The sequence below is a fragment of the Pyxicephalus adspersus genome, chromosome 8 (assembly GCF_032062135.1).
Source record: "Pyxicephalus adspersus chromosome 8, UCB_Pads_2.0, whole genome shotgun sequence".
In the NCBI taxonomy this organism is placed as follows: Eukaryota; Metazoa; Chordata; class Amphibia; order Anura; family Pyxicephalidae; genus Pyxicephalus; species Pyxicephalus adspersus.
In genome coordinates, this window is record NC_092865.1 from 41,617,516 (window position 1) to 41,635,381 (window position 17,866).

The 17,866-nt window shown below is 37.6% G+C and overlaps 1 protein-coding gene across 12 annotated transcripts in view; it reads right to left on the reverse strand.

Moving 5' to 3' along the window:
• The window catches only part of RBFOX2 (RNA binding fox-1 homolog 2), a 176,694-nt gene that overhangs the window by 52,555 nt on the left and 106,273 nt on the right, over window positions 1-17,866 (reverse strand). The window contains exon 1 of one of the 12 annotated variants that reach the window (XM_072420187.1): window positions 14,359-14,536. The exons of the other annotated variants lie outside the window; for them this stretch is intronic. Within the exon in view, the coding sequence (XP_072276288.1) occupies window positions 14,359-14,385 (27 nt within the window). The 5' untranslated portion in view covers window positions 14,386-14,536. Of the gene's footprint in view, window positions 1-14,358; window positions 14,537-17,866 lie in introns of those variants that run through there. 12 annotated transcript variants of the gene reach the window in all.

A 17,866-nucleotide genomic window follows, 5' to 3' on the forward strand; every position in this document is an offset into this window, starting at 1 on the left:
TATATATATATATATATATATATATATATATATATATATATATATATATATATATATGTCGCACTCACAGGCCAAATAATTCTTAAAGAACAAAAATTAAAGCAGCAAGTATGATGTGGCATGAACAGCACGTCAGTTACAACATCTGGAAGTTATTAAGACTGCAGAGATCCACCCTTCACTAGGGACGTAAAGGTATAAGAAATCTGGTTAAATGCATTTCCAGAGATGGACAAAAGAGTTAGCAAATTTATGAAAATTAGAGAAACAGGGAGAATGTAGAAATATGAGAATACGACAATTGAAAATGCAATGATTTAAAAAAAAAAAAAAAAAAAACACTGGAAATTACACATGAAAATTCCTAGAAACAAAGCTATCTAGGCTACATACTACTTCAAATGGGTCTAATCTCAAATAAAGTAAAAAGTATGAAAGTCTCACAACAAAAGTTGGGTAGTCACAAATACTAAATATTTCTCATTAAAAGGCACAAAGGAAGTCCCAAGAATAGTAAGAGATAAGGAATGAAAAAAATATATATAAAACTCACAAATATTAGAGGAAGATCATAAAAATCATATCAGGTATTAGAATAATATTTGGTATTATTTACCACTACAGGAAAAAAACAAGCCTACAGGAGCTGAGCACATCTGGCTCATTAGAGCACCCAGGACCACTGCAAAGATTGAATAGACAGCTGGATTTTTCTGAATAAACGTTGAAACGCTTACACTCTCACCAATTCTTGGTTCACCAGTGTGGCGTCCCAGTGACAGAAGCTGAGCAAGCAACACAACAGACTGTGTCACCTTCATGTTATCAAAGATTTTATTATTCATTGTTATTATTTATTATAAATTGCAAAAGGATTAAGTCAGGGACAGGAAAACAATGTAAGTAATGTGTTATAGCACAAAGAAAGATTATTATACATTCTGCACTATTTCAAGCCCGTCTTGGTGGTGTACCGAGCAAAATCATAAGTGAACCCTATAAGATGAGAAGTGTATATGCCTTCGACCATGGTAATGTCTTACAGATTTTTTTATTCAAAGCTAACATCCCTGATCTGCATTCTTGTCTCAGAGCCTTAAAACGAAATTAGGTTGTTTAGCACAATATCATTTATGCATTTGATGCACTTTTATACTGTTGTGGATAACATTATATATAAAATGCCCTAGTGCACAAACTATGGACATTACAAATTGAAGGATATGCATATATTTTCTGTGCTCGCTTAATAGTGAGGCTAAGGATGCAGGACAATTAGTAAATCCACCAGACTCTGAAGCGTGCACATATGAGCACCTAGGCAGTCCCATCTTAGGGGGCTCATGAGAACTACTCTGTATTAGCGTGTGCAGCATTAATTTAGAATTTTCACTTCCAAACTCATGGTTGCTGCTTTGTATAACATATTGGGTTTATTTTCAAAATATGCCCTAGGTAGACAAAATGGCATTTTCGCACACAAGGATAAAGAGCTGGTTCACATGGATGATCTCCACATTTTTTAGGTGCCTGGAAGTCTACCAGCTGAAAGATAGAAGGACAAAAAAATTGTGGATGGACAGTTGGTAAATGACCGGCCTTTTTAATTTCTATGCAACAGACAACATGCAGATTGCAATATTTGCCTGGTGGCCACAGTTACCTACATCTAGGAAGCTTTAACTGTTCTGCTCATCTATGCTAACTTAGCTTTAGGATACCATTTTGTTTTTTAAATGGCATGCATAACAACTATTTTAATATTGGTTTAGCAAGAATACTTTAAAACTGAGAATAATAAAGGTACAGATGTATGGGCCAAAGTGAAAAATCTTTACATGATCTGCCTTATTACTTCTACAGTGCAGGAGGAAGGGTTGGTTGGTCCTACCCTGCATTAGAGACCTATTTGTAGCTGAGACAGACCAGCCTCGTTGTTACTCATTGTCCTAGAAAACGGATGTCTACACATTGTCACAAATTTACTTAACAATTCACAGACTGCCTGCCATCATACTATAAAACCGAGTTGTGGCATAATGCCCAGACATGAGGATATAAAAGGAATAGGCTTTGACACCACTAAGGCCAAGACGAGCAGCCCCAAAAGACAGCAAATATCAAACCCACATTCTAACCTTACCAGAAGGCAACTCAGTTTTCCTTACTTGACAAAACAAGGAATTCAACATTTTAGCCATAAGCCACTTTACCAAACAATATTGTCACCGTCTTCACTTTCACTGTTCTCTTATGTTGCAGATGACAGGCAGATACCCTGTCCCTGCCTACTAAGCATCTTCTAAATTATTCAGCAGGGAAATAAATATTTCAGGGTGAAGAGAATGCAAACTTGGATAAGTAAATTGAGCTTTTCCACTCTGCCTTTTTCCTATGTGTAGATTAAAAATAAACACCTAACCTATATAGTATTCAAGTAACTGTAAGTATCAGCCCCCATTGCCCTGCATAACATTAAGTATTACATATTTGAATGTAAAAAGGGTAATGTAACAAAAGGTGGCAGTTTGCGCCACCACGTTTCTTTTACAAATACTACAACATACACGACAAAATGCTGGTGAGTAACTCCAGCTGTACAGTAATTATTTGCTATTATCTATACAATCTCAGGTCTCGCTTTCTAGTCAACCAATATGATGTTTAAATTACTACATTAAAAAAAAAAACACTAATTACTGTACATGAGCAGTCTATGCAAGATGCATCACTACACTTGACTAAAAATCTATATCTAAACCTCAGTACAAAAATATATTACAGCTTACTAGCATGTAAATGTGGCAGCATTTGTTTTTATTTTTCCAGGCGATATTTATTTTTAGCAATTACAGAAAAACCCATGTTATTTTGCCAGAAATTGAGTGTTCTCATTACTTCCCATGAGCTGATGAAATCATTTTTTAAATCTTCTTTTCAAGGCATTTTTCAAGCCATTTCTACACCTCTTTTCATGTAAAAGGGATAACGGGAGATGTGTTTGTAGTCCAACCCTGGATTTATGACCACTTCTATACTTACAAAACATTGAAAAGCCAATATATTCGCTTTAAGATTTTTTGCACACATATAAACTTAAAAAACTGAACAAGGTATAAAGTTGCAGAATGTAGACAAGTAATTTAAAGATATGAATACCAAACCAACTTTAATGTACAAAGCCAATCAAGGTCTCTTGCACCTGTGTCTATGTTTACAACCCCTATTTAATGTACAATGCTGTGTAATAAATTGGTGCTATATAAATACATAATAATAATGTATTATGAACATTATTAACACTCCTGTGAGCAACATCCCATGCTTACCCAGAGTATGCTATAAAATTACAAAGTTACATAATTCACAAACTGTTTTTTAATAAGGGATGGTTCAGATGGTCCCCTTGAAAAACATTTTGTCACATAATGTTCTTAACAGAGCAAGATGCTAGGAAAGAGTCCGAAAATACTGCAGTGATGCCGGTCCCTGCACATCTTCTGTTCACATGGAAACTGGGTTGACAAAAAGTTAAAAAAAAACAAAAAAAAAACAACTTTCTCTAAAAGGAAATGTCTTTTTATGGCCACACATATATAGCAAATGTTTATGCAGCTACAGAAAAAAAACCTAATCCTGTAACTATATCAACATAAATGAAAGGTTCCCAAATAAAAAACTATGACAATCAACATAACGTATGAGGATCCTGCAAAGGTAAAATTCCTGATAAAGGGAGCCATTCTTTAATACAATAAAATTTGTATTTCAGCAAGACAACTATGGTAAATGAAGCCATGAAATATATGATAGTTATGACCATATGACCAAATTGACTGCCTGCGTGCACTGTATGGTAAAAATAACAGATTAAAACTGAATGACAAAACTTAAAAAATAATTGCCAGTCGGCTGCACACACATAGCTAGCCCAACCAAATATGGATTACCCAGAAGAACTATCTAATTGCCTAATATAATTATGTGTACATTTAATGTGTCTGTATTAAACAGTTGTGGTAAATGTTAGGTGCCAAGGAACTGTTCTTGCACAATCAGAAAGTAAACTGTGTATGGTGTGGTAATTACCTTTCAAATCTATAATCCAAGTGTTTCCTTTTCCAGATAATCCCGCATTATCCCATATCCCACCATGAAACAAGAGATTACAGCAGAATCTGTTCCAATCTGATTAACAGATTGGATTACTCAGATAAGGATTAAAAGATTTCATCTTAAATCATGGTCATCATTAAAAATACCCTTCCTCTACAGAAGAAGTGACCATTACCAGTTATCACCATACATAAACACAAATATGACCTTAAACTCTATTTAATGTACAGCGCTGCATAATATGTTGGTGCTATATAAATCCTGTTTATTATTAATAATAATAATAATAATAATAATAATAAAACTCTGCATGCAGCTCAATAAACATTAACTTGAACTGGAATATTTTTCATAGATAAAATCAGAATAACCGATAAACCAGGTATATTTTAAAAAAGTTATTAGGACTGTTTGGACAGGAGATAAAGACTGATTTTTAAAAAGATTCCCATTTCTGCAAATTATTTAATAGTATTAATATAATATTTAGCTCTCAACTAGAGACAAAGATGCAACCTATTGTAAATATTTATTGTATTTTGCCATTTACTCTTTACTTTCCTCTTGCATATATGTGTCCAGACTAAGTTTTATGGTTATGAAAAAAGCAAAACGCAGAACAGTGGAAAGAAATATCGCTTGGAAAAAAACATTACTTAATGAAAAGAGCTGACAAGTTTAACATTCTGCACACACACAAACTCACAGCTTTGCATATGATTGGGTATGCTTTGCAAAGTGAATTTTCACCATATTTACTACACTCTTCTTCCTATTTACTAAACTAATCTCATGCAGAATGATCACTTGCTCTGCTAAGTAAACAGACTATATTTCTTAAGATAAAAAACCCACAGAATAATTGACAGCAGCACACATCTAGAATTACCTACTCCTGATATATAGTTAATGTGTAAAGCTCATAAATTCCATGTCTTTTACTTCTGACTTTATTTCTCATAGGGATCTATAACTGTATACACATTCCAGACAGGTGAAAACATAGAAGGGTTTCAATTCTGAGAATATAGATATTCGAATCATAAACTAAATGGATGGCGTGGCTGTATCTAAATATTTGATCCATAATCTACTGAATGAGACAATCTTTTTTAAAACTTGCTTTACTATGGACAGCCTAGTTTTACAAACAAGCCAGACTGAGGTGTCACATTCAAGGTTCACCACTTCCTTTGCCCATTTCAATAAAACAGGGAAAGATCTGCACCACTCAAAACTAAAAAAATAGAACATTTTCTGACATTACTTGTGTTGTTTTAGGACAAACCTAAACACTCATGATATCCAAAAATGGATTCCTTCACCTATGTCTATAAAGCATTTGACAATGCTCAGGGAATAGCCAGATATGTAAAAAAAAACAGTTCTGATCTTTACAGGATTTACTTTTTAAATCTTACATTTCTGGTTTGTTGTAAATGTGTGCTGGCAGCTTTACTCTAATGGCAAAGGTCAAAATAGCTATGGCTTATATGGAGCAGATCTGACTGTAAAGGAGTTTGCATTCAGTCTGCTGATTCTAATTATTCCTTTAACTGGATTTTTAAAGCAGAAGTCCTGGCTCACCAGTGTAAGTATGCCTAGAACACAAGCCCCAACAAATCTTTGTGAATAATAAATATATATTTTTAAAGATGTGTGCAGCCTAAATTATTGTCTGTCTATGAGTAACTGTGTAATTTAGCAGCTGGCAGAAGAAACCACCTAGAAGTGACCATCAGCCTTGCACCGCTGGAAAAAATTTTGGGGGTCTGTAACGATAACGGAGGTGGGACAATAAGGAAAACACTTCCTAAAAGCACTTTACATCCCTGTGATTAAAAAAGGAGCAATGGATTATATTAGCAGTGTAAAGATTTTTTTTCTTGAACCTGGAGTTAAAATGAAAACTTTTTAAAAACATTTTTTACATGCCAGCAGAACCTACAAGTTTTGTGTCCCCTGCAAGGTAGCAGTTCCCTGAAGCGAGGAAGAGGTAAAAGCAACACAACCTCACCGCTAGTGTGACTATAGCCTAAGTAAAATTATTTAGAAAGAAAAAGGGCCAGTGACAAATTACAATACTAATATAAAGCTTTGTAGATTGACCTAGATTCTTTAGTTGTATATGCACAGTATGTCAGCAAGCCTTATAACTAAAGCTCTCCTAAATTCCAAAACCAATTTCACCAACTAAGAATTCACCAAGTAATTTGAACAGTCCGAGTCTTTTCAAAAATAATAAATCATAATAATTTCATCCTATAATGTGTATAAAGTATAATAAACTGTATTCACTTACTTTTACCAATAAGAAGATGGCCAGATTTTAGGTATATTGGTACTTTCATCTGTACAGTCCACCAAATGCAATACCTTTCCTAAATCAGTGCACTCTTCTCTACCCATTCTAATTCTTGCCATGAATCTGTGTGATGCACTGCATGTTCTAAGCTTCACCCCCACCCTCCTCCAATCCTTCTGTGCAAGCACACAGAGCCAGTGCTAAACTTCACAAGGTTTGCAGAACTGCTAGAGAAAAATCAATGGAAAAAGGCAGGTCAGTTAAATTTGAATATTACTTACAGAAAATGCACAGACTAGGTGAGGCTTATGTTAGGAGGCTAAGCTACATTTATCATTATATATATATATATATATATATATATTTATTATTTATTAATGCCTGAAGACTAGCAGCCCATATTAACTATAATTCATCATTTTCCTTTTGTCATGTAGAGCTGGAAAATCTCTGAAGCAAATCAGTCAATTTCTGTTACCTTTCATCCACTGGGAATTACACATACAACCCCATAAAACTGGTAAAATAGGCGATACATACACCAAAGGACCAAAACAAACAGGATTAATAAATAAGAAAAAAAATAAATCAAAAAGATTTTTCTTCTGGGTTAGTTTTTGGCAGTTCTGATCTTATGGCCACATTGAGTTATAAGCGAGCAAAGTTAAGGTCTAGAGGTAGATGCACATAGAGGACAAATCTTTTCTAGTAGATTCAGTTTCAGCATTCCCATAATATGACACAATACACATTCCACACATGGTGTGAAAATAAAAAAAAATGAAAAATAGCCAAGGGGTGTTTAGAAGTATTATCTGCAAAGAGGACAAATCCCAGAGAAGGCCTGGAGATGGCCAACATGTAAGAACATAAAAAATGGTCTGATCTAACATGATATGATGTTTGTACAAACGTAGTCTAAGGATTTTTTAGCATTTGGTAAATAAACAGAATAAATGAAAAGTAACATTCAGATTGATTTTAAAACTTAATATATGTCCAGACAAATTACAACAAAATGTTATTTGATGACAATGGGTTAAATCATTGTCAGGTCACTGGTGTGTCCTGTGACATCTGCTTCTCTTATTTGTGGTCCTGCTGTCACAGGAACAGAAATGAAGATGAAATCAATGTCACACTTTCCCCAGGCCTATCCAAAAGAAATTCATCTTTGACTGGAGCCAGATTGGATTCCTCTTGTTTCATACACAATATTCTTAGTTCTTTTGTCTATAATAGCTGGGTAATATATATTCTTTTGTTTACCATACAATTAGTATACAATAATTATTAGCAAAAAAAAAAATTATAGTATATATAGCCAAACCTTTTAATTTTAAAAAGTCTTGGAAAAAGAAATGTCCCACTCAACTTTTATTGTGGTCTGTGTTCCTCTCTATTTGCCCAGATGACCACCAAGACAATACAATGGAAAATCTATGGGCTACACATACATTTTCAGGGTTAAGACTTAGTACTGTTCTTATGGTATACAAGTATATTTGATGATCAGATAACTATAAATGAGCAGGATGAACATTTGTAAACATCCAAGAGACAACTTAACTTTAATATTGAGAAGACAATGGAGCAAGGTGATCATGACTAGAAAGCTGCAACATTTTCAATGTTTCCCCATACCTATGAACATTTATATGTATATTACTATATACCCAAACTATCGTTCTCAAACTTTTTCTAGCTGAAAATATGGACCTCCCTTTTCTGGACCATCCCAAGCAGAATGCGTTAGGGCTGGTGCACAGAAAGAAAGGGCTTAGAACATTCAAGATTCCTAAATATTTAGGATATCAGGTAGAATTTAATATCCGCTCTGTAATTTGTCTGCACTAAGCCAGACAAAAACAATGGAGACAGTGTTCTGAAGCATACCAAGGAAAGTGTACCATTAGGGGAAAAATTGAGATCACAGGGAAAATATATATATATTTATAAAAAGCTGACAGAACTGAGGCACCCAGGGTATAAAAGAGTGCTGAATGTAGTAGTTGCTACTGTGAGAAATTGTGTGTGGAATAGAATGTGAATGGATTGGTATGATTTACCATGAAAATTGAGGAAACAGTTCTAATAGAATACAGAGGACAGACAATGGGGAAAACCTGACAGAAAATAAACTTGTCCGGGTAAAGCAGAGAATAAATACAGTGAAGTAACATAGAAAATAGGGGGGAGACCTGGCAGATAATATGGATGCATAGTGAGGATGTAGCAAGCATAAATAATATTAAAATAAAAAAGTAAAACAGAAGAGATAGGGAATAGAGGAATGTCACATAAAGTAAAATGTGGTTGGGGAGACAGCCTGGAAACAGATAATCATGGAAGCTTCCAGAACAGCAGTGTAGGAAATAAAGGAATGAAGACCAAAGAAGGAAAAAAAAGAATGAAGTTACAAAGTAACCTCATACCACAGAAATAGGGGAATTAAAAGCATAATTATACCCATTTTCAGTTTTGGATACAACGGAACAAGTTATGTGCCTGGACAAGTTTTGTTGCTATCAGAGACTATATTCGAGAAATTTTCCCTCAGTTACAACAAACTTTTACCAGGCAGAAAGTGAAGAAAAGTCTGCAGCAAGGAAATAGACAACAATAAAACGATGAAGAGGCTCTAGCATTCTTAACTCTAAAATAACTTTTTTCTTTTTACTTCTGTTTAGCTGTTAGCAAATTTCCTTTACTTCCTGTCCTGGTGAGACGACCTTTTTACCAGGCAGGAAGTGAATCTCTCCATGCAGCCTCAAACTGCAATAAAACATTCCAGGAATGTCAATTCTTTAAATCTATCCAAAATGTGTTAGTTCCAATCACTGCAATTTAAGGTCTGCTCTTACCACCCCACCTTAAAAAACCCAAAAATGGCAGTATTCCCCAAAAATGACTGCACTTGTTTGTGAACTGCAAGTAAAAACAGTGAATAGCGGCTATAGACAGTACCAAATATCATTGTCAACTTCCACAAAGCAGTCACTCCAATTCCCGGAAAATAAATATTTTTTAGATACTTTTCTCCCATAGCATTGATATACGGGGCTGATCATAAACAAACAAATAGATCCCTCATGCAAATGTTGCTGTTCTCAGATTACGAAGCATTAAGCCGCGTACACACGTGCAATTTTTGTCGTTGGAAAGGATCTTTCACGATCCTTTCCAACGACAAAGGACTACACGATGCATGCTCTATGGAGAGGGGAGGGGGAGAGCGACGGAGCGGCACCTGCAGCGCGCTCTCCCCCTTCCCTTTCATTAGGATCGGTCGTCGTTCATCGTCCGTGGATCCGCCAGGACGGTCGTTCGGACGATGAACGACACCGACTGTACACACGACAGATCTTCGCCCGATATCTGGACGATGCCGATTATGGGGCGATAAAAATCTGACGTGTGTACGTAGCTTTAGGCTCACTTCAGACTTGCAGTTAACCACAGTGTTGTAGCTCACTCAGGCTTACCTCTGCATCCAACCACTCCCATTCAAATGAATGGTAGCAGCTTAAAAACAATTTGTGCACACGGTTGTTAAAAGAGACATGTCCCTTCTAGCTGTGTGATGGTTTTCCTCCTTTGGAGGAAGAATCTCACTGCAAATGCATTCAATGCATTCAAGTGGCTCCCAGGTACAGCTCCCAGGTGCCTACTTGCAACCATTTGGCCCCCATTAGTAGTTATAAGCAATGGCCATGGGATTCTCCAAACGCTTATATGTATGTGGTTGTGAAGCAGTATGTTTTTATTTCTTGTGCTTGTGTATATGGTTGTACACCTATAGACTGGCAATTTGTCCCGAGATGCTGCAAGTAGCGTCGGAAAAACAACTGCAGGAAAACATCTGGGCTATAAAATAATGGATGGAAGACAAATGATGATGATGATGATGATGAATGTTTTTAACAATACCCTAGTTTAAGAGCAGTTGAGGGCTGCTTCTCATCAATTAACTTTTATGTTACTTTGACCCAGATATAATATCCTGGTGGCATATGTGGTAACCATTCTTCACCAACATTATGTATGAACAACAAAGTGTTATGTAGAACTTTAATATAAAGTTTTCATAAGTTACCATCCCATCAAGGGCTGATCACCTCTGTATAAAAAAAAACCTAATAGGTTACAAGATCAATACAAATTCAAAATGCCGCAGCAGGCATTTAGGACTCAGCCATGTGCCCATTTGTCCTCTCTCAGCATCAAGAACAAGGAAGGGTCATACAACAGCTGGGCCTGTGACCTCTTCACAAAAGGATCACCAAAGCAGGCTGACATCACTTAAAGTGACTGCAGCTAATTTTCCTCCAAACACGGTTTCTCAATTAACCATCCCCCTTTTAGCTCACTGCCCACCCTATCCTGTCTTTGATTGAAAGCAGACCTTGCCTGCTGGAACAGATGAAACAAGAGTAGGGAATGTGGAGGCAGACCAGATTTGTTCTGCGATCAGGGAAAAAAAAAAAAAACCTTTTGTTTTAGAATGTACTAGTAACCAAATAGAGGTAGTGTATAATCTAAAAAGAACTGTATGCACATTTCCTACAGAATCTGATTTTTAAAAGATTCCAGTTTAAGTTTATTACAGAAATAACATGTTCTGCCTGAACTTTTTGGAAATTTCAGTATGTGCAGTTTAATTGCTACGAAAAACATATCTACACAATAGAAACATCTACTTTAAGATGCCCACATCCAGAACGCCTTATTATCGGAATCAGAATTCTAGGTTACTGCCAACTGACCTCCTTTGACCCTTTGCAACACTAATAAGAAGCATCACAATTTCTCAGCAGCAAAATCTTAAAAGAAACTGCAGTATAGCAAAGCAGACCTACTAATAGTAGAATCTATGGCCCAATTACAAGGAAAGCCTGAAGATGGAGGTTCAACACTCAAATCACGATTTTTATACAGAAATTACCTAAAAGATTGAAAAAGTCCTATCCATGACAAGGTCTTATTTTTTTGTTTAATTCATCACAGGCAACTTAAGCTTCTTACTCATTAATACAGCAGAAAAAGTGAAAGAGGGGCCAAGTAAAATTACACACTACCCTGACATGAGAGGGGGTGACACATGGGCACCCCTGTCACTTATGCCAATTGTGCACTCGGATTAATAATTAAAGTACCTAGACCAGGTTTTCTTGTCCTTTTTAACTTGGGCGAAATCCTTGAACTTCCTCAGGTCGTAAAGAACCCTTGCTATTATTGCTATATGCCTTGACCACAATAGTGGGAAGAAAGCCTCCTACGTTGCTGGCCATTGGGAACAATATCACTCTTACAGATAGCCAAAAAAGATCATTGGTGGAATCCCTTGCAACCTCTGGATGAACCCTAGGGTTCCACGGATCCTGGTTGAGAAACACTGCCCTAGAGAGTTTATACATATTAAACATTCTGGTCAATTTTCCCAGAAAAGTCTCTTTGAATATCTGTTGTACTTAATAGCGCCAGTAGTAGTAAACTTACTTTATAAGGGTCTCAAGTGTAGAAAGAAAAAAAGATGCATGCAACACCGTACCAAAGATGAGAAAAGTTTTGTTTTGCAATCATTCTGGAGTAGATTTTACCTAAATTTCCTTTTGTCCTCCCATAGTTTTATTGAAATAGAATCTAAAAATATTTCTGTGTACCAAAGTCTTAGAACCAGCATTGTCAGGGTGTGCAAAATACAGACAGAACCATTAAAAAAAAAAAAAAAAGGTCTTGTTTTAAACTCAAAAATACATGCAGAATGCCAACGTGTCCAATGTAACATATCTTTATCAGGACACACGGAGCATTACTACGTAGAATGAAGAGCAGAGAAACTATTTTGGTCACTGTCCTAGAAGGTTCACAAACCCTGGAGACAATGGTTGTATAAATCATTGCTTCAATAAAAACAGCAGCAGAAATCCCTTTCTGATAATAGAGAATAATCATCTTCCCACACTGATATCTTTATTACTGTTCTGCAAAAGCCCCAAATCATGTATAAGTTTTACCCATAGCTCTCACCATTTACATATCGATATTTATGCCTTTCAAAATACCAACTTCCATTCTACCAGGTAACAAAAAATCATTCCGGCTGTGTGGCATCAGAGCAGAAAAGAAATTGACACCGGTTATTACCTTTCACTAGATTTCACTGATTGGCAGCAAAAGAATTATCTATACATCTCTTTGGAGTTCCTTAACCCCAATACATCCAGTGATATCCCGCTCATAAAACAGTTTTGCCAGGAATTGTAAAATGGCAGCTTCAATGTAAGACTTCGCACGCAGGTATTGTTTAGTGACAGATTCCCTTTCAGTAAACATAATTGGTTATGTAAGAGAACTGCAGATAAATATGTTATATTGTTCTAATGAGTTCAGGGTTACACTTGCAGCAAATTGAAATATCCCTGTGCTGCTCATCAGAGAAGTGTCAACAAGCAATCACTTCTCAGGAACATTTATTCACCAATGTGGCCCTAGACTTAAGTTCAGGGACTATTAGCTTAGGGTTTGGTCTGTATTATATATGAAAATGATATTTTTGCCTGTCTGCCACATCAAGATCACTGGTAAAATGTCTGAAAAATGATCAAAATCAGCCATCTAAACAATACTGACAGGAAAACATTTATCAGAACAATATATTGTCATGATGTGAATGTTTCACACAATACCAGGAACAATATTCCATGCACAAAAACAAAAAATAGTAACTGTAAATCAATGAAATCCAATGCTATAACCATGAATATATCCAATGCATGAATTTTCCTTGTACCCACGTACAATACAAAGAATTTTATTTTCTCACTAGCGGCCCCATTTATTCACAAAACATACGACTTCGGCCATTTCATTTACACCGACAACATTGCAGTGCGGTGTTACAAGCGTGTGTTGTGTTCCAATCTCCCCATTTCTCTTTACACATTCTGAATCCATTGCCAGTCCCGCTAATACAAAACCCTTCCCATTCTTATATATGAAATAGTAAGATCCCCAACATACAAATGTAGCTGGAAGCATCCAGACATTTATCAACAGCAGGGAGGACCATGGGGGTGAAAGTCCAGATTTTATTAAAATGACAGCCAGTAGGTGATCACACTAGGTGAATATAGCGATATGTGAATATACCGATACATGGATAATAGATGGATCCATCCTCATTAGGAAATTCACATTTGCAGGTTTATTTATACCATGCAGTGGATTTATTTATTTATGATCCGGTCCAACGCCACAAAACTTTTTAATACTGGAAGCATTATGACAGTGATGTTTGTTTTCAGCCATGTCAATGGAATGGTGAAAACAGGGTGAATGCAGTGGGAATGATCTTACTGTAGACAGGCCATGTGAGATGGCAGTGTGCAAAGCCCCCCCTTCCTTCCTTCCTTTCCCTAAGGAGAAGGGTTATCCCAGCCACAAAAGCTCAGTGCTGCAACAAGGTGCAGGGATCCTCCTGCTTCCCCAGGAAAACATTCATCTGTCTGATTCACACGTCTCTGCCTGCTTTCACCTTCTCATAGCTGCCCCCTCCTCCCAGACTATGCGGTCCCCTCTGCAGGATTCCCTGCGCAATCTGCAATATCCTGGGAATGCCCCAACCTCCATGATCGCCACTGCCTGCCATCCATACAACCCAACACACCACATTCGCCATACTTCTGGCACAATTCGCTGTGTGAAAGCAGGGCCAGTCTACCTACACGTAATGGAAAAGCAGACGAAACGTTCAATATGGGGGGGGGAGGGGGTGTTACACGCTGCGAATGTGTTCGCCCAGAATGGCAGAGAGCGGATCACACACATGGAACCAATTATGGCCAGAAACAAAGAAACACAAAGAATGGGGAGAGGTGAGGGGGAGGGGGCGCAGGCTTTGCACTAATATGGACATGGAGCCCGGGCACACTTACCTGCGAAACCATTTTATTCTTCTCCATAAACCAACACGGGAGGAGCGGAGAGGAGCGCTATGACTGTCTGCTCAGGGAATATTGATCCCAATCCTGAAGAATCCTTTTGTGTGTCCTTGGCTATGAGTCGTTGTATTTCTTTGCTCCCTTTCTCTGTATTTCTCTCAGGATCAGGCTCCTCCCTGTGACTCCAGGGCTAATTTATCAGCTCTCCTCCTTCCTCCCCCTCCCAGCTCTCCTTCCTCTCCCCTCCCCCTATTACACATGGCTCTCCATACACACATTTAGGAAGAGGAAAGGACACATTCGCCTTATCACTGCTCCACACAGATTGCAGCCACAAATCTGGGAAAGGAAGATGACAGAGGAAAGTCTACAAATAAAGTGAATGTATGAGATGTGCACATTATGTGTTACTGTATGCCTGGCTGCTGGTATGGGAAATACCTTTGTATAATAATAGGAGGCCATGCTGAACCCAAATACTAACCATTATGTGTCATTATGTGTACAGCCGGGAATTCCTCCGGCAGCACATTTCCTGTACGTATATTGTCATTGCTTTCTACATACGGCCATTACTGTGCCGCTCATTGTTCTCCTTACTGGAGGCCCTGAGGTGAGGAAGCAAAGCCTCACCAAGATGGCCGCCCCCATGGGAGCTCAGGTAACGCTGGGACCAGGTCCTTGCCTCCATATGCCCATCCCTAACCTGGGCAATTCATTTCTGTCTGGATTTATATGTCTAAAAGCAAAACATTGTCTTTCATGGAAATTTATTTTACATTGTAGGACTGAAATTTTTATCCATAACTCACCCAAATATGTCCAATATTTAATAATAAACTATAAATAAAACAAAACAAAAATCTGTTAAACAGGGCTTAAAATACTGAAACCTGTAATATAACTACAGTAGCACATAGATATTATAATGATTACTTTATATTAGATTCAATACAATTACTTTGTATCGAATCCAATACAAAATAATTTAAAATTCCCACCACGCTCCCTTGCATGCATCGGTCAGTGGGAACTCCGGGGGAACGTCAGCGCACTCACCGGGGACAGATCGGAGGAAGAGGACGGGACCGGTGGATGGGATCAGACTGGAGGACGCCTGTGGGGCCAGATAAGTATTTATTTCTTATGTTTTTAGCTACCCCCGAGTGTGGCTCAGGGTTACCGCTTACAGCATGTTTTTTTTTAACCCTTACCACACTTGGGATTACCACCAGGAAGGTTAAAGCGTACCTAAACTCAGAATTTGCACTTTACATAAAAGGGTAGACAACACTTTTATGTAAAGTAAAAATTCTGTTTCTGTTTGTGGAACACCCTGATTAAAAAAAAAAAAAAGTCCAGCACCGCCCCCTTAATTCTCAATCGCCTAGGCGTTTAAGAATGAATGGGAGCGCATCCCGGGATACCTACATCACGCATCCCAGAAGGCTTTTGGCTGCTCCTTGGGCATCTTGGGCATGTGCAGAAGGAGCCCTTTCATCAATAAGGAAAAAATTGTTTTCATGCATGCTCAGCTAGATCGGCAAGTTTTTTCCCCTTCTACNTCACCCGACCTTGCGCCTGCACAGCGTGAGATTGGGTGACGTAGGAGGAAAAAGAGAGGAGAAAGAAGAATATGTTGGCACCTGGCCGAAGACGGATACTGGGACAACGCAGGACCCAATGGAAGAAACCTGACGGATCGACTGCTCTGAGAGATTGAGGGTGTGTATTTTTTTTGTTTTGGGTTTACTTCCTCTTTAAAGAAGCTCATGTAGCTTTAAAAAATGCACTTAGGCTACTTTGGCAATGCAGCACGCCACAATGCATGTTCTGTGTGGTTTGCAGCTATTATATACATTAGTTTATGTGCCAGCATGGTGGCTCAGAGGTTAGCACTCTGGCTTTTGCAGCGCTAGGTTTGAATCTGGGCCAGGACAATATCTGCATGGAGTTTGCAAGTTCTCCCTGTGTTTGCGTGGGTTTCCTCTCACATTCCAAAAACCTGCAGTCAGGTCAACTGGCTCCACCCCAATTACCTGTAATAAAAATGGCAGGGACATTAGATTGTGGACCCCTTTGAGGGACAGGGACATGACTATAGACTTTGTACAGCACTGCGTAATATGTTGGCGCTATATAAATACTGTGTAATATTAATAATTTTACCTGAATGGTGCTGCAATAGCTGGCAGCACATGTTCATTACTGCTAATACATCCCTCTTATAATTTGCAGGATTTAAACTACATTCTATAAAAAGGTTTGTGAATACCAGAAAATATACTTTTTTTCAATTTGAATCTAGATATATTACAGTCATTTCCTATTGTGCATCCAGTTATCTGCACTTTGCCTGGCAAGGCTCTGCATGAGGTGCAGGTAACAATGGTGACAATGCCTCACAACACATGTACACGGCCTAATGCCATGATGCACAGCACTCCGCATATTGTGGGGCGAAAGAGACCTATAAATGGGCCAATATTATGTTCCACAGGTAAGTGGCTCACCTACCATTGGGGGAAGGCTATTATGCAGTTGAATGACATTTATCAGGTGGTTATATGCTACGAAGAAGGGAGGGTTATTAACTGCAAAGGAATATTTTATAAACTGAACAAAGTGATTTGTAGTCTGAACATTATAGGAATGTAACTGAGTAATATACCATGCCATCATTTCAAATGATCTTAATCATACAGCTTCTTTAAAAAAAAACAAGCACAGCATATTTTACAATTCTGTTGGCATAGACTTCCCCGATGCTCTTTGCATTCAGTCACATAACATCTCACAGACACAAAGCAAGTCAATGCTGGAAGATTTCCCTCTGTCTGGGATGACATAATGTCACTCTTTGCAAGTCTTGCTCTGATGGAGGTCTCTCTCTGCTCAGGGCCACAAGCCTAACACTTTTTATCCTTTCCAGGACACAAATTCACAATTGCCACCCAGTCCTTCCCTTACCAGCAGCTTCTGGCTTAACACGGATTAGCTGTAAAGATTTTAAATCCATCGCCTTTGGACAATATTGGTTATCTTGGCTTGTCACCATTTCACAGGCTACACAAAGTTCAGGCATGACACTTTTTATATCACTTTACTCAAAACCATCAAGATGTTTATATTGAGCTAAAAAAGAACTTAAAAATGTTTTGTGTGTGTGCGCTAAAGTTTATTTTGTTATTTTATATGTTTAATAAAAAGTGCATATATTGGTTGCATACCATAAAAAAATTTGCAACTACCATCATATTTTTATAGGCCCCTTTAAATATTCTTAGGGCTAAATATGCATATTTAATTAACTATTAATTTTACTAACATAAAACATGAAAACAGCTCCCACAATAAAAGGGTTAGGAATTTTTTTTTGTCGGCTAATCACTATCAATGAAGGATTAGAGCACTTTAAAACTAAAGCTACGTACACACTTCCAATTATTATCGTTGGAAAACGAACGACGAACGTTCATGCACGATATATACGACCGATCGT